At 35.4% G+C, this 18,491-nt stretch overlaps 1 protein-coding gene across 4 annotated transcripts; it reads right to left on the reverse strand.

Annotated features, from left to right (window-relative positions):
* Positions 1–578: 578 nt before the first annotated feature.
* LOC117405147 (regulator of nonsense transcripts 3A-like) lies at positions 579–18,414 on the reverse strand. 4 transcript variants are annotated; one of them, XM_034007971.3, is made up of 11 exons: positions 18,191–18,414; positions 14,556–14,662; positions 12,001–12,107; positions 11,472–11,570; positions 10,919–11,029; positions 10,119–10,174; positions 9,294–9,452; positions 8,792–8,937; positions 7,509–7,791; positions 5,647–5,724; positions 579–2,354 (listed from the first exon to the last, which is right to left on the reverse strand). In XM_034007971.3, exons 1-11 carry the CDS (start codon positions 18,272–18,274, stop codon positions 2,190–2,192), a joined length of 1,395 nt encoding a protein of 464 aa, XP_033863862.1. In that variant the 5' UTR covers positions 18,275–18,414; the 3' UTR covers positions 579–2,189. The 4 variants fall into 4 exon arrangements, with proteins under 4 accessions (XP_033863862.1, XP_033863861.1, XP_033863865.1 ...); XM_034007970.3 differs by lacking the exon at positions 18,191–18,414 and adding an exon at positions 15,403–15,542; XM_034007974.3 differs by lacking the exons at positions 11,472–11,570; positions 18,191–18,414 and adding an exon at positions 15,403–15,542.
* Positions 18,415–18,491: the final 77 nt, after the last annotated feature.

Consider the following 18,491-nt stretch of genomic DNA (forward strand, 5'->3'; position numbering starts at 1 on the left):
ATGGTGAGCATAACTGACTTGATTTTGCACCAGTGTTCATCAAACTGTCATTCCTAGGCTTCTGTAAACGTTTCGTATTGTCTGCAATCCGATAAACTCTTGACTTCATACACATATTTTTTATGTTCTTTCCTTAAGCAGTAGCATTACATCACCAGAAAGAATCTTGTCGCCCAATGAAAAATCGCATCACATCTGGTGTGTAGCGGCCTTCAGGCTTTATAGGACACAGCTGATCAAGTTTCTAAAACCGGAGTTGAGCGTAGTTGTGTTGGACCTTAACTAGAGGGGAGTGTGTGAGGAAAAAAATAACTAGGTTCAGATTTTAGTTGTCCATTTAAGAAGTATTCAGGTAAACAACAGCACAGTAATTGCAGACATCAGTATATATTAAAATGCAGTGTTGTTTGTGTTTGATATGAGTGACTCCCAGCAAGCAAACAACCAAGCAAGCAAGCCACACTGCCACTCTGAACATTTTTTGCGTTTAAAATGTAAAGGTGTAGAGTGTGGTTATTGTAGGGGAACAGCAATTTCAAAATAACATTCCAATGTGTATAAAACACTGAAGTCGGCAGTTTTATTTTCCTTTTCTTTATTTTCCTTTTCAGAAAAACAATACATTCATAATATGAAATAAATAAGTAAGCACATTTACATATCTACGAAGTAAATGAACAATAAATTCAGCAGTAATACATTTTCTAGTCAATTAGTAGCTCTCTACAGCCAAAGTATAGGGACTGTTTTGCATTGTATGAAGGATTCATTCAGTGAACCATCATTTAAATTTTAAATCTAGCGTTTTTTTTGTTTTGTTTGTAAAATAATGTTAAGCCATTTCATAAGTGCAAAAACACACTTGAAGACTAGGTTGTACTGATATTCCTGTACACCCTGTGCCTCACAACACGCCACAATATACTGAAAAAGCACACTATACTGAAAAAGGAATATCCTTGTAATCTTCATGTATATACTGTACATAGGTATGTGCAAAAAATATAAATAGAATAATGTAGGGGTCAGAATTCTTTATCACACAGTAATATATGTCTCGAGTTGGTTTGGGGCTGTAATGCACAAGCGGCACAGCCAGAAATGCGTTACCAGCCCAAAACCAACCAGAGACATAATATTGTGTGATAATAATATATTCTGACACATATCTTATCTTATATATTTTTGGCTTCTTAAAAGCAGACAAAAGTGAATAAAACATCAAACATTTCTATATGTATTGTCTGTTTTTCATCTGTTGCAAGAAATGTAGAATAAAGTGTTTTATTTATATTGTTATTCATAAACTGAAAAAAACTCCAAGAAATTTCATTTTTTTAAAATTTTGTTAGAAATATAAAATTATGTTGCAAAAATGAAAAAAAAAAGTTTTCTTCTGCCATAGCTTAGCCTTGTGCTTAGGTAGGTTTAGGACTGCTGTCTGTGAGAGTCCTGGAGCACAACACACCAACATCTCCTGCACAATAACCTTAAAAATACATTTAAAGGTTGTAATATTGTTCTCATACTTCGTATCTGGCAGTGACTGGTAAGGAACAGTGAATGAGAACTAGATCCTTGTAAAGACAAGGAAAAAAGACTTCCACTTACTACAATAAAAACAATTAGTAAAAGGCAATACATTAAAGCACTACAGCCATCAAGGCAATAACTTTAAATATAGATTTTTTTTTTTTAAATAGAGAACTAATTTTAACTATATATCATTTTTCATAAATATGAATAACTTAGATTTACAAACATATATATTACTATTATAAACATATACCAGAAAATACATTTAATAATACCATCTTATACCAAATGATGAGGTATTTTACTTTAGGAGACAGGTGGAATAAATGTGTGGGCAGGTAAAGTGCATCACAAGTAAACATTTCAAATTAAACTAAACACTGTATTATTTCATAGCATTGCATAAAGTAGTTGATGCACAAAAAACTTCTATCGGTAGTAAAGTCTGGCACTAATTTCATAAATAACAATGAAGACTTGTCAAAACAACTTTTCCATAGGTAGCTCCACTGAGTATTGCAAAGTGTGTATTGTCTTTTTAACATTTTTTCTCTATATAAAACAAATGTAATTTGAATGTGATACTCTTAGTAATGGTTACACTAAATGATGTTGAAAGAATTGTGCCTTAATACTCAGAAACTGCTGGGATGCTACTCTTCCCCACTCTTCTCTGATCCAGTTCCTGTAGCAGCTTCAAACTTCCTGTCGACAATGCGATCTGGAGACTTGCTGGAGCTGTCGTAAGATTTTCCACCAGATCCCAGGCGTGTTCTACTGCGGGCTCCGGGTTGGTAGAGCTGCATTGCCGGACGGTCCTATTAGAATCAAAGTGCAAACAAAAAACAACAAGTATCTTGAATATCTTTAATCCAAATGCTTTTTAGTTTTATTAGTTACTCTGTCAAGGACTTGTTTATTCATCTTGCGTATTGTTTTATTATTCAAATATAACTTCTTCTATATGCAAAATATGCAATCTATAAATATAAAAAAAATGGTTTGGAATGGTAAAATAAATACTGACAATGTAGAAATAAATGTAAATACAATGAAGGCCTGTAACAAAAACTATCTATCTATCTATCTATCTATCTATCTATCTATCTATCTATCTATCTATCATCTCTGAATAATACGTGATACTTTATGTGCATGTTTGGGTGTAGATGTGTGTGTATGTATGTACTGTATGTGTAGATATACAATACGAATGCATTTTACTTGCTTTAGAATCCTATACATTTTTGTGATGATAAAATACCCTTTAGTAAATATATATTTTCTGTAATTGTTAGAAGTTAATACATTTGCTACCATAGACAGTACCATCAGCTGCCAAGATTTAAATAGGATGCCACTTTCCACAGGTGTTTTTCACGTCAAAGATATTGACAGCAAAAGCCTGCATAATGTGTTGCAGTTTTCAGTTTATAGTATTTTTAAAACTGTTCCAAAGAATGTCCCATCCCTATTTGAAAGTTGTTTCTGTCATTCAAATTACCTTAACATAAATATTAAAACCAGAACAAAACACAACCAACTTTTTAATAAAGATGCAAACACAGCTCAGTGCTCATCTGAAAATGCTCATCTCTACTGACAATGGGATACAATACATAAGAGTTTAAGGAAGAAATACTGGAATTAATTAACAGCAGAGCAACAGAGCTTAAAACTGCCTCCAAAACATAACATTTTATATTTTGCTTTGCTATAGTCTTTTGCAAGATTAAAAATATATATACTGTATTTCAGTAGGGACAATCCCTCTCACCAAATTGAACTGAGGCTTCAGCTGTTTCCAAGATACATACATACCACTGCAGTGCTTGTCTCTAGAACGTTCTTGAACTTCTACTTAAATTCACAAGTGGTCTAGGATAGTCCATGGAGGTTACTCTGAAACACGGGGGGACACTACACTACAAACATAATTGTGCATACTGTACATGCAATGACAGCTTTACAAATAATCAAATCTTCAGAAATGCTGCACTTAAAAAAGAGAAACATAAGAAAGATTACGAACAAGAGGAAGCTATACGGCCCATATAAGGTCGTCTGGTTTCTAGTAGCTGACTGAGCTACTAAATTAGACTAAATTTATTTTATTGATACATTTCACAATTAAAGGAATACTTTATACAATCTACATTTTAAGAATGTTTATTTCCTGACCTGTTTAAAATCATGTGTGTTCTCTTATCATACCATGTTGTTGTCACAGCTTAGATAATTATTTATCTTGCTTATTATCTATTCCATGGTTTTCCAGCCATTTCTAAAATAATTGCTGAAGTGAAATGACCAGGGCATTTGCAGTTTGGTTAAACTTTTGGGGCTATTGATAATGTCTTCATAATGTGTTGTGTTCATAAAGTGAACATTTGAAATCATGTTGGGTAGTATAGTGGTGTGATAGATACATGTAGTAATTGAAGACCAACCCTTGTATTTTTTGGTATTGATGACGATGATGGACTTTCAACACCTCCCCCAGATGGCATTGATTCATTTATTAATTGAGAATAAACGAAATGGAAAGTCAACCCCTTTACAGCATTTTTGTTATAGATGTCACCCCCCACACTGTCTTTAAAGTGCAATAATTTGAGACAGTAGAGTTGTATTTCTTATTTCCAGACCCTTGCCAGAACACACTACTACATTTTCACCCTGACTTTTTTTTTTTTTCAACAAGAGCACTTTGTTTTTTAAAATAAATTATGTTACCTTAGGTACCCTGGGGTAAACTAAAGTGATTTTTGTTCACAATTTAACATTAATTATTTAACTGATAGTTATTATACTCAACATAACCAACTTCACCACATGGTAAAATAGTTAACAACTGCAATGAAAATGTCAACAGGTTGAATACTTTGTCACTATCGCACGAACATAATGAAAAAAAAAAAAAAAAAACACGGTTTAAAACAAATACAGTTACTGTTATTTTCACAGATTATATAAAATAAATGGAAAGAATAAATATATGCTGTAAAATATAGAGATTACTGTACATGGGATGTTACAGTTTATGCATCCATATACTTCTAAATAAACATTTCTAAAATGTAGAATATCACAAAATGAATTACATAAATGTATCAGATGCTTTCATTGTCATTTGAAATAGAAAATACAAACAAAGTTTTTGTTGGGCAAATCTGTGAACTTGGGTGTATGAGAGAGTGACAGCTGCACTATCTTCAAAGCAAACAGCCTATTAATCAAGCTGTGTAAGTAAAAAGAGGCAAGTCTGGCAGGTTCGCTAAGGGCTTGACTGGCTGTATACACAGTTTGCTGCAGTTTAATGATGGAATTCTGTAGTTACACAGCTAAGACAGGACGCACAGCGCAAAACGGAACGCAGCCAATGGCGGCTACCCAAAGACCACTAGGGGAATCAAACATAGCTGATTGAGGCTGCAAAGGGGTTAAGCTGTACAAGTGGCTTACCAATACCAGTACGAAAGAATGGTCTTTCGTACTGCAAACCGTCTTACCTTGTGGATTCTTCATAGCCCAGTGGGCCCAACATATTACTGAGGAGCGTCCCTAAATCAATGGACAGTATTTGACAATACATATTTTAATTTTGTGTTTAAGTTAATTCACAAATTATTTCACCTTCTGTAAAAACAAAACTAGCTCACTGAAGGTATGTTTATCCTGTTAATAAAAAAAAAAGAAATAATTTTAATGCATTTCACACAGGCAACCCCTTATTACAGATTGAGATAAACTAAAATCATGAGGGGTAAAAAAAACAAAACAAAAAACACATTTTTTTAATATAATTTTGTACTGTATATAATAAATAGTAAGCAGTGTGTTTAACACATATTGATCATGCATTTTTAGGAAGTATAATACTGTATTATATAAAATAAATCTGTATATCACGTCATATTTCCTTTTAGTGAGTCAAATTAAACACTTCCTTCAAACAAGGAGGGGATGGAACAAACTTTGCTTTCAATGTTTTTGTAAATGTTCTTACTTTTGCTGTCAAAAATCAGGCACTACCCTGGATTGAGCCTTCTCCCAGACGTAACAACATCATCCCACCCTTGATTAGAAATCCTCGAAAGCTAGCTGTACCTTCGCTGGCAGAGCCCCTCCTATCACGTCACGACCCTCTGAATGGGAGGTCCTTTTCTCTTGATGCACTAACACAGACTGAGAAACATGTTCCTTAAATCATTTTCAGCCCAACGAAGCCCTAGCTCATTTCAAGCTAACCGAATAATCACAGAGTCACAGAAACGCAAGTGTACAAAAAAATAACAAATATACACTGCTGTGCAAAAGTCTTAGACATGTTGCATTTTTCTACTCTGATGCATTAAGAGCATCAACAATTTACTCAAAGCCTCCACTAGTGTTTTCTACTATTATAACAACCTTGACTTGCATAAGAAGGAAAAACATTAAGTACAATGAAATCATCTGTAATTGACAAACCCAGGACTGGAAGCACCTTTGACTATCGTTCCACAGTCCAATTTCTGTGTTCTTGTGCATATTTTAGCCTTTTAGTCTTGTTCCCTTTTCTAAACAGAGGTATTCTTACTGCAACACATCCTTTGAGTCCTGATTTCAAGAGTGACCTTCATACTGTTGATTTGATGGACAATGACACCTGTGCCTTCTGCCAGTTCTGTTGTCAATTCAACACTTGTCTTCTTTCTATTCCTTAAGGATATTATTTTCAAGTATTACTTATCCTTGTTAGACAGCTTTTTGGGTCATCCAGTCCCGGGTTTGTCAATTACAGATGATGTTTCTCTGTACTTGTTGATTATGCTTCGGATACAACACCTTGAAAATCAAGTGATGTGAGCTATTTCACTCAATGTTTTTCCTTCTTTATGCAAATCAAGGTTGTTATAATACTAGAAAACACTAGTGGAGTCTTTTAGTAAATTGTTGATGCTCATAATGCATCAGAGTAGAAAAACGCAACATGTCTAAGACTTTTGTACAGCAGTGTATATATATATATTTTTTTTTTTTTTCTGTCACCTTTTTAACCATAGACTCCAAAAATATTTAATACAGCACCTAGATAAACAGACAAGCCACAAACAAATTGGTTTGATAAGGACAATTAAATTTATCATTAATTTATTTTTTATATTGTAAATATTTTTCATTAAACCACTCAGATTGAGTGGTATTAGAAATACATGGGGAAAAATAATAATGAATGCCCTAATGTAAAAATGTGTTAATGTGAAATTGTAATCTTAATAACAATACACGTGATTTTTGATACAGTACATATCAGCACTGCATTACATAGTACTTTACATATAAACAGTAAGTTGATGGATGTCTATTCAGCAGTTTTCCAACTCTAGAACAAACTATGATGTGGTGGTGATGTTGTACTGTAATTTGTTTTGGAGTCTACGTTATGTCCTACATATATGTTAAATAATGGACAAAAATGGATTCGAATATGGAAGATTTTTCCCTTGCGAGATACAGTAGAGAATGATCTGTAGCACTATGGTACTGTGGAAATGCAGACTTTCCTATGTTATAAGATGCTTCTATAACATGTATCCTATATAAATGTGGCAGAAATTAGGATTTGACTTTTCTTTTAAAAGAAGCAGTGACACTTTATTTATCAATTGCAAAATCCATCCATCAGTTGTCTAATCAAAGTCACCACCAGGTGTCTGACAAAAATCAAGCAATAACAGTAAATGTGTTTTTTAGTAACAGTAATTTTTTGCACCCTTCCAACATCCTTCTTTGTATCCTTTGTGTATGAAAAATGTAAATGGGTGAGACGATGAGAAATAACTTACATGTACTTCTGCATATTTATAATAATATTAATAATAATAATTCCAAGATTTTAGTACTGCAATAAAAATGTTGACACCACATATTTCTTTAATGTAGCTGGAAAATACAATACTGAAAGATGCACAACCCAACTCACTCACCTTGTTGCGGATGCGGTCTTTTATATCATCACCCCTGTCTTCTTTTCCCAGTTTGTCACCATCCAGACAATATGAATAACTGTTATGGATGTCTTTCTTAGCCCTGTCGTGGCAGTATCCCTTCCCCCACTTGGTCTCTTCCTTTCGTCTCATGAACTTGTCAAACTCGTAGTGGTGTCTCTGTCTCTTGCGCTCATCTTCACGGCATCTCGGCCTGTCGTGGTCCTTCTCTCTTAACCTCCTCCCATGCTCTCGCTGCTCTTTGTCACTCTCTGTCTGTACTCTGGAAAGAAATGTCAATTAAGCAAACAAAATATTACTGACCACCAACATTTTGCTGGTACAGTCAGCGCCACTTATATTAGGACACTGATAGTCAGTATTTATGCTTAAATAGGACAGAACTCTGGGAGATGGTTCTTCCCAATGCTATTTATGTTGTTTAATTGGGACGTCACTTCATTTAATTGTGATACAGTATTTTCAAATGATGAACGGAGATGGTTTTTCAGAGCATGACAGATTCGCTTAGCGCAGTGATTAAGTGATTACACTGTGGCTTGCGTAAATTGCATAAACCAGTGTTTTTTTCACCTCACCTGCCATTTGCGAGGTGTCATCATCATTGCTGTTTCAATTAGGGCTGCTGCTAAATCCAACACAGAACTCTCATGACTCATGTTTTATGACTCCAATTAGAAATAACAATTATTACATTTTGGGAAAATGCAATTATAAATTTGCATTTTTTCAATACTTTTTTTTATAGATGATTCTTTCCTATTATACAGTACCTTGTTCAACAGGCGTGGCTGCAGAGTAAGTAATAAGCGATTTATTTTGTTCAGAAAAAAAAACAAAAAAACAACTGACTTGTATTTCAAATGATGCATTTAGCATTTATTCATAATGTGATGTGATTTCATTGTTTTTCTTTCATCCGTGGGGGTTGAACCACCACTTTGGAATGACTCCAAATGTTGGCAATAACATAACAATAACTTCCCTTGTGCATATTGTAAATGCCTCTCGTTTAATTGTGTCTGTCGTTATGTAGGATATTTTTTACATCCCCCAAGGCGTCCCTATAAAGTGTCGCCGACTGTACTTCAAATATGGAGCTTGGCATTTACAATATTACATTGCTTTATCAGTCTGTTTTTGAGTATTAACAAAACACAATTACATTTTTATGATTTACAAAGAAAGACTAATTGTACAGTATGTGAGAACGCGCTGGCGATTTAATGAATGCGGTGGGTGACTAATACAAGTACACTTACTTCTCCTTTTGGTCTTTGGTTACAGTGTCTAACTGTTTTGATTTCATGTTTTTATCCCACTTCCCCTTTTCGATGTCTCCACAGTCTCCCTTTTCCTTCAGCTTGTCTAGGTCCTGCTCATCATCCTTATCAGGCTTTTTAAGGAGCTAAAATGTAAAAACAATTTCAGTGTTCCCTTCTTATTTTTCTAAATGACCATAGAAAAAAAATAAAACATTGAGGGTAGAGAATTAATGGTCCTTTACCCAGTAAACCAAATTGTCAAATAATAAGGGAGCACTGTAATTAAAAAAACAAACTTTTATGATTCTCAACCAACTAAGCGAATATAAATAAATAAAATGTCAGTAGATATCAAGAAAAATATTAAATTACTGTACATATGAATATAAACCAAACTAACCAATATTTACATTCATTTTTGTTTTCTTATTTATGCTTCTTTTTCTTTCTTAAAATGTCATACCATTTTTGAATAAAAGATGCTAAAAAGAAAGGAGACCTTAATCTTGATTTCTTTCTCTGCTAGCTTCTTCTGCTTTTCAGTTTCCTTCCTTTTGCGCCGTTCCTCTTCCCTGCGTTTCCGTTTCTCCTCCTCTCTCATGCGTTTTTTCTCCAGCTCCCTTCGTCTTCTTTCTTCTCGCTTCTCCTCCCTGATTCTCTAGAAAATGATGACTGAGTCATACAAGCTGTCCAAAATCAGGAGCTACACTAAAAAAGACTACTTTTTGTTTGTTTGTTTTTAACCCCCAGAAAAAATGACTCTCCTCGTGTCCCTTAAAAAGGGAGAACATGCACATAGATTTGCACATAGATGCACATAGATTTACTGTATATTTTATTTACATACTAAAAACACAAAACACAGCAATTATTAAAAGGTCATGTATTTTGGGTCTAAGCTTTGAGAACTGCATTTTAAAGATGATTGCTACATTTAAAAGGTAGAGGTAAAATAAATAATTGCATTAGATATTATTATTATTTATTTCTTAGCAGACGCCCTTATTCAGGGCGACTTACAATTGTTACAAGATATCACATTATTTTTTACATACAATTACATTATTTTTTACACATTATTTTTACATACAATTACCCATTTATACAGTTGGGTTTTTACTGGATCAGTCTAGGTAAAGTACCTTGCTCAAGGGTACAGCAGCAGTGTGCCCCATTGGGGATTGAACCCACAACCCTCCGGTCAAGTGTATCTAGTGGTACTGTTATTCTGATAACAATACATTTAACTTTATTTATACCTGGTGATCATGTTTTAATTGGACTGTTTTTACTTGAAAATCAATTCAAACAAACTTACTCCTACCTGTTTTTCTAGTTTCTTATTTTTTATGTATTCCAGAAGTGGTGTAGTTCTTTTAGCTGTACAAAAATAAATAAAAATACAGACAATCATTATTACTTTAAACACATCACAGTATAAGTACTTTTTTGTATCTATCTTCCTATTGATTACACAAATACAAATTATACAAACATGTCACTACATACAGTATAATCATATTTAAAATACAGGTTGTTGACTCGTCCAGGGACCATCAACACTTTGAATAGCATCTGTTGTACAGAGAATACTATATCAATTGTCCCTCTGAAGGATTGATTTGCAATTGTGCAATCTGATAGTGACTTTAAGATTAGGGTTAGGTTTGGGGTCAAATTGATTTAGGGTTAGGATTAGGTTTATATGTAGATGCTCCTGGAAGAATGGATGTTCCTAGAGCATTTTTCGATTCCTGACAAATCAACAACTACTTCACAGATCACACTGAAAAAATGCACTATTGTTAGTGTCATTGAGAAACAGTGATATCCAGTATTTTCAGAAGCCAGTGATTCTACCCAGAAACAACAACAATAAGCAAAAAAAAGAAAAAAAGAAAAGAAAACCACTAATTCTATATAGATCACAACAGAAAGCTTTCAGAAAAAGTTAATATGAAAAAGTAACAGTTTTGGATAACTGAAAAGTGATTCTTGTTCAGTTTGCTGTATGAACCACATCTGTAGCTCTAGTGAAATACTGGATTTATCTTTCTTCAGGACAACAACGCTAGTGGAACCACCACTTTGGAATGACTCTTGTACATTTTGGCAATAACATACCAATAAGTTCCCTGGTCTTTGCTTCTATCTCTCCAAGAAGTGTCTCAGGATTGGCAGTGGCCTTCTCTTCATCCCCACAATAACTCTCCAAAAACTTTTTGTATTCAGGATCTGCAGTTAGGAAAAACAAAGTCTACTGTTTCCACGGAAAGTGGGCACAGAACCACAAGATGTCATTTATCTGTAACCTGTGGCAAAGGTCAGTATACTTGGATCTAGAAATTATGGATAATAATGACTGCTGATCCAAAAGATCTGTGTTAAAAAATTTTGTTCACAGGGAACGTATTACTGAATATCCATGTGCCAACCTGTAACAGGTATGATATTTCATTCAAAATTCAAAAGATCCTTGATACCAAACATGCCATATATGCCTAAATGTTAAAAACCCAGCATAATAGATCATTTAACCATAGTATTTACTAAAAGAAACCAACTTTACAAAATCAACTCTGTCTCGTAAAGGACATTTAAAATCAGTGATGTGGTTTTCTCTGCCTAAAATACAATTAAAACCTTTTTAACTTTGGGCATGACATGTCTTATTTACCTTCTTCAATACTGCCAGATTTGGTATCTTTCTTTTTTAGCTTCTTTTTGGATATCTTTTGGAATGGCGCAAATTCCACAACAGCAGGATATTCCTGGCCTAAATTAAATTAAATATTTATTAAAATGTGTGCAACAACAGTCATTCTAATTTTGTTAAACATAATATTAATTTGTTAAGAAGCTTACTACCATCTTTTTCCCTGGAGATCTCGGGAATCCTTTTTTTTTTTGCCATTCATAAAGCAACGCCAAGGAGTTTGATATTTGGCTCTTTTCACAAAGCGTTGAAACTGTTCTTTACTGCTGTAAATAGTGTGCTTTGTGAATAGAGTCCATCATAAGAACTCTAGCTCTTGAGATATTAGACTACACCTTCAGCCTCATCAAGCCCCTTCATGCTTTTAACTGTGGTACCTAACAACAGATGATTTATCTTATCAATTTTTGTGAAAAATAATGGTATATTTTAATTACTTTTAAGTTAATATTAAATTGCAAAAACTGTACTACAAATATAAAGACCTTACCCTTGTGATCTATAAATACATATCCATCAAAGCGGTCTCTGAAGAGAACTATGTCTTCAGGGTTTTTAAAGTTGATGTATGCTCTTGAGAAAAGGTGTGGATAAAGGCTATAAAAAAAAATATATATTATTTATTTTGAAATTTCAAGTTCAAATGTGTTTAAAAATACACACACACATATATATATATATATATATATATATATATATATATATATATATATATATATATATATATATATATATACAGTGCCTTGCGAAAGTATTCGGCCCCCTTGAACTTTGCGACCCTTTGCCACATTTCAGGCTTCAAACATAAAGATATGAAACTGTAATTTTTTGTGAAGAATCAACAACAAGTGGGACACAATCATGAAGTGGAACGAAATTTATTGGATATTTCAAACTTTTTTAACAAATAAAAAACTGAAAAATTGGGCGTGCAAAATTATTCAGCCCCCTTAAGTTAATACTTTGTAGCGCCACCTTTTGCTGCGATTACAGCTGTAAGTCGCTTGGGGTATGTCTCTATCAGTTTTGCACATCGAGAGACTGAAATTTTTGCCCATTCCTCCTTGCAAAACAGCTCAAGCTCAGTGAGGTTGGATGGAGAGCATTTGTGAACAGCAGTTTTCAGTTCTTTCCACAGATTCTCGATTGGATTCAGGTCTGGACTTTGACTTGGCCATTCTAACACCTGGATATGTTTAATTGTGAACCATTCCATTGTAGATTTTGCTTTATGTTTTGGATCATTGTCTTGTTGGAAGACAAATCTCCGTCCCAGTCTCAGGTCTTTTGCAGACTCCATCAGGTTTTCTTCCAGAATGGTCCTGTATTTGGCTCCATCCATCTTCCCATCAATTTTAACCATCTTCCCTGTCCCTGCTGAAGAAAAGCAGGCCCAAACCATGATGCTGCCACCACCATGTTTGACAGTGGGGATGGTGTGTTCAGGGTGATGAGCTGTGTTGCTTTTACGCCAAACATAACGTTTTGCATTGTTGCCAAAAAGTTTGATTTTGGTTTCATCTGACCAGAGCACCTTCTTCCACATGTTTGGTGTGTCTCCCAGGTGGCTTGTGGCAAACTGTAAACGACACTTTTTATGGATATCTTTAAGAAATGGCTTTCTTCTTGCCACTCTTCCATAAAGGCCAGATTTGTGCAGTATACGACTGATTGTTGTCCTATGGACAGAGTCTCCCACATCAGCTGTAGAGCTCTGCAGTTCATCCAGAGTGATCATGGGCCTCTTGGCTGCATCTCTGATCAGTCTTCTCCTTGTATGAGCTGAAAGTTTAGAGGGACGGCCAGGTCTTGGTAGATTTGCAGTGGTCTGATACTCCTTCCATTTCAATATTATCGCTTGCACAGTGCTCCTTGGGATGTTTAAAGCTTGGGAAATCTTTTTGTATCCAAATCCGGCTTTAAACTTCTCCACAACAGTATCTCGGACCTGCCTGGTGTGTTCCTTGTTCTTCATGATGCTCTCTGCGCTTTAAACGGACCTCTGAGACTATCACAGTGCAGGTGCATTTATACGGAGACTTAATTACAAACAGGTGGATTCTATTTATCATCATTAGTCATTTAGGTCAACATTGGATCATTCAGAGATCCTCACTGAACTTCTGGAGAGAGTTTGCTGCACTGAAAGTAAAGGGGCTGAATAATTTTGCACGCCCAATTTTTCAGTTTTTTATTTGTTAAAAAAGTCTGAAATATCCAATAAATTTCGTTCCACTTCATGATTGTGTCCCACTTGTTGTTGATTCTTCACAAAAAATTACAGTTTCATATCTTTATGTTTGAAGCCTGAAATGTGGCAAAAGGTCGCAAAGTTCAAGGGGGCCGAATACTTTCGCAAGGCACTGTATATTGTGACAGAGTAGGGTGAGGAAAAGACATGTAGTTCTGAGGTCTAAGTGGGAAACTTAGACCGCCGGTTCATAGTCAAGACTTGTCAGAGCTTTTGGTTTTGTTTATTTTGTAACCAATAAAAGTATTATTATTATTTGTTTATTTAGCAGACGCCTTTATCCAAGGCGACTTACAGAGACTAGGGTGTGTGAAATATAAATCAGCTGCAGAGTCACTTACAATTACGTCTCACCCGAAAGATGGAGAACAAGGAGGTTAAGTGACTTGCTCAGGGTCACACAATGAGTCAGTGGCTGAGGTGGAATTTGAACCGGGGACCTCCTAGTTACAAACCCTTTTCTTTAACCACTGGACCACACAACCTCCCAATACCTGTTCAAATACCTTTTACTTTTTCTCCAGGTCTGACCACACAGGCCTCTAACCCAGAGGCAGACAGAAAACTCGTTAGAAATTGATTTTTTAAATAAAATAATCATGGAAAGCTTATTTTATAAATAATATTCATATAATGTGAAATATACGGTAAGACATACATTACAAAATACCATGCACTTGTCCGTAACATAAACACCATTTGATTTAATTTATTAATGTAGTAGGGCCTTTGTTTTCTTTTCTGTATGTATGTATGTACTTGTGTATTTGTTTATTTGGTCTATTTGCACCCACCTTTGATCAGCTGAGAAGAACTCAAAGTAGTCATAAGCAGGCAAAGGGTTAAGTTGCTCCTCAAGCTGTTCCTTTGACAGGTTGGGAGGCAGGCGTCGAATAACCACCTGTAATATGAAACAATATATTTTTCTGGATACATTATGTAACTAATATATTGCAGCTGAACTACTAAGACCTGAGACAAAAATATATACAAGCAATAACCCTACTTTCTAAGCCAAAATGTGTATATTAAAGTATATATCCACATATTTATTTATTATTATTTTTTTTGTATCTTTGTTATTCGCAGGCTCTGTTCTGCTTTCTGTTGGTGTCATGAAAGCTAACGTTAATTTCTATCTGTTTGGCCTTTTGGGGGAATTTAAAAGTTATTCACTTGTAAAGCTTGGACTCCCTCCCTACATTGGCATTATTAGTAACGTCCCTCAGCTAAACGGTTTCTTTGAAAGGCACTGCACATCTCATGTTTGAGTAACTAAAATATATAACTGTTTTAAACAGCTAATAGCAGAATATCCCCCATGGTAGAAACCAATAAACATACTGCGGTTTTAAGTAAATAATTTATACACGGACACCTACCACCAACAAGGGCTAGATTTTAAAATGAAGACGTGGCTGAACGACCAGTTTGGTCTACTGTTCTATTTTATTTTTTACGAGATATATTTATTACAATGTTCACATTTTTTTTTTCTTCCTATATTTTGTAACGCCACACTATATCAGCTACACTATATCGCTGTCTGTGGTGCTGATATCAGTGCCAGAACAGCGTCATCCAGTCACCTATATGATTCTTGCACCTCCGAACCAAACGGTGATGAATATGTAGTAATACCTTGGTAAAGACTTCTCTTTTCTCTTCTTTGTGCTTGATGTTGGCTGGGTTAGAATCTTGGTCCCTAAAATGTATTTCGACTATCTTTCTTTCCCTACCCCCGGTCATCACCTCCCTCTCAGACCTCATTGCTCTCTCGCTCTCGCTGTCAAGGAAACAACACACAGCTAAGCTCGCGAGAACTGTGCAAACTACCGCGAGCTTTATGTTTAATTGACATATTGAACTGCAATCCGCAGTATCGGTACACAGGGTAGCAGTGCTGGCTTAGTTTGAAGTTATCACACTTGGCTGCGACCGATTAGCACTAATGTTAGACTACCCAAGGTACAGTGGTCCAATATTAATGTCGACAGTAGCCGACAGTGTTTTGGTTGCACTCGTTTTAACCCATTCCATACAGGGCGGCACTGCTATTTGTATATTTTTCTGATTACATATTGTTTTTGGTCTGAGGAATAATATGTACAACACTGTAATAAATCTTACAATGTTATGTGCGTGTGTTAATACACAAAAAAATACATTAAAAAAAACGGAACTACAGTTGTAAGCAGGGTGACCACCTTTTCAAAATGCAAAAACGGAACACCTGCCATTTTATTTGTATTTTTTTTGGGGGGGGGGGGGGTTATATTTACACAGTTTATACTACTTTATATTTATTAACAGTATTTCAAAATCAATATCAACTTTGATTGCTTCTTAATATCGTTTCCACCTCAGTATTCAATTCTAAAATCTTTTCTACAAAACGTATCGAAAAAACTTGAAGATAAATTTGCACTTTTCCTAATCCACGTGCATGACCTAATCCATTCCTCTCTGAATTTGCACTGATGCTGCGAGTTGTATATTGTATGTTTTAGATTGGCTAGCCAAGATGTCAATCATTCAGGGGCTGTGTAGGCTTTGCACAATGATGGGGCTTTGCGCCAAACATATACGTTATGTGGCGTACACGTTTCAAATAAATTACTACGTGTAGTACTGCGATACACTACGCGTTCTACACGTACACATTTGGGCCAATCGGTTCTTTATAAATGAAATAAGACAATGAATATAACACTCAGCAAATTTATGCTTGCACCCAAAAGAACATCGCTCGCCGACATATTTGCAATATTCCATATTTTAAATGGATGTCTTCTTCTCTAAATGACACAGCAAAGGTTATTGGCTACTGTGCCAATTACGTTGTGAATAAGAAGCGATTACAAGTATGGAGGGCCATCTGGGTCAAAAACGCATTGTGTAGTACACGTTTCAAATATTCGCTACTGACAGGTACTCATTTGGACCATTCAGAGCACATAAATGACTACGTGTACCAATTTTAAATGGTACGTGTTATAAAAAAAAATGACAGGAGCTACGTATTTTGTACGTTGGTGGATAGTCATTTTACATTACTGGCTTGTCATAACAACGTATTCGCTTTTAATCGCTTCTCATGCACAACGTAATTGGCATATGCGTATATATACATATGCGTGGATAAAAGTGACTGGGTTCTGCAAAAAACAAAAAAATACGTTGGGAGAAAAAAGAGAACATGTTTATCTTACTTTGGCGACTTATTTCTCTTACTGTATGACAGGTATTGACTTTTGTTTCTACATTTCACCTAAGTATTGGAAATGGTGCTTTTGGCTGATTTACTTCTGCTACGCCAATACACTGAAAACATGTAACTATCCTTGTTGTAAAGAGTCTCTGACAGTTCTCGCTGATAACTTGGCGCGAGGAACTGCAGTATGGCGAGAAATAGCTATCAAAAATCCGTGTGTGCAGAAACGCAGTTTGTAATTGTAAAACTAAGTTTGTAACTGTAAAATGGGAAAAAATACAATTACGGTTCTAATTTACACGTACGGAACTCAGTCTACGCTTACAAATCTGCTTTCTGCTCGCTCGCCACTTTTGAGAGTGAAATTGCTCTAAAAAATCCGTGTGTGCAGAAACGCAGTTCGTAACTGTAAAATGAAAAAAAAAATACAACCTCAATTTTTTTTTTCACTTACGGTTCTATTCTACGCGCGCTCGAGTCCCTTTTCACAATTACAGTTTTTTTTGCGCACGCACGAAACTCGGTATACGGTTACAATTTTTTGTGAGAGTGATTTCACGCTCAAAAAAAAAAAACTGCAAATGTGTAACTCAAGCAGCCTAATTAGTTGACTGTCGGCACTGTTTCTGCGCACACGGATTTTTGACAGCTATTTCACGCCATACAATTCTGAGTCTGTACTGGCAATGAAGATCTGAGGCCCGCCTCTCAGAGTGACGTTTCATTTGAGTCATGCGCTGGGAATCATGGGAGCTGTAGTTATTTTACAGCATGGTGAAGGGATTTGGTGGCATGCAAAAGCAGAGCAGGTACTGTCATTAAAAACTTTCTAAATGTTATTGTTAATCCTTCTGTAGTTTTAATAATGCTCTTAAATATGTTTTATGATGAAATACTGATAGGTGGCTTCAGTTTCCTAGCCGCTGCCTCGTTGATTTTACATGTCGGATTTTAGCTTAAGTCTGAGTTGTTAATGTAAATGAGGCTTAGAATAATTATTATGCAATACAAAACCACGTTACCCAACTGCATGCTTTTAAACACCTTGCCCCACCCTAGAATTAATTCTGTGGACACCCATGCACACCGATGTGTGTGTGTAATAATATAGAATCCTAAAGAAACACTCTTCTCCATTCCTGAAAGGAAGGAATATGGATAATGACCCCAATGTCTGTAGAAAGATAACATAATAATAACACATTTTCAACACACCTGTAATATTCTGTCCTGGGTTATAGGTGCTTCCAGAGACTTGTAAATTGTAAGGGGCAGCGGTCGTTGAGGCTTCCACACCATGGCCAGGTTTCATTAAACTGCACGCAGTACTATCAGGGCTCCAGTTCCATAAGTGTACACTGTAGTGCTCAAACACAGTAGTACAAGACTAAACAAGGTCTGGCTCACAAACTCCATTCTTTTTTTTTTTTATTAGCTCCCGTTTAACTGCTTTTACAAAGCGAAATGAACCACTTTTCTAGAAGCCACGTTTTTATACTGTGACAGTTGACTTCAA

Source organism: Acipenser ruthenus, chromosome 9, assembly GCF_902713425.1.
Source record: "Acipenser ruthenus chromosome 9, fAciRut3.2 maternal haplotype, whole genome shotgun sequence".
Taxonomy (NCBI): Eukaryota; Metazoa; Chordata; class Actinopteri; order Acipenseriformes; family Acipenseridae; genus Acipenser; species Acipenser ruthenus.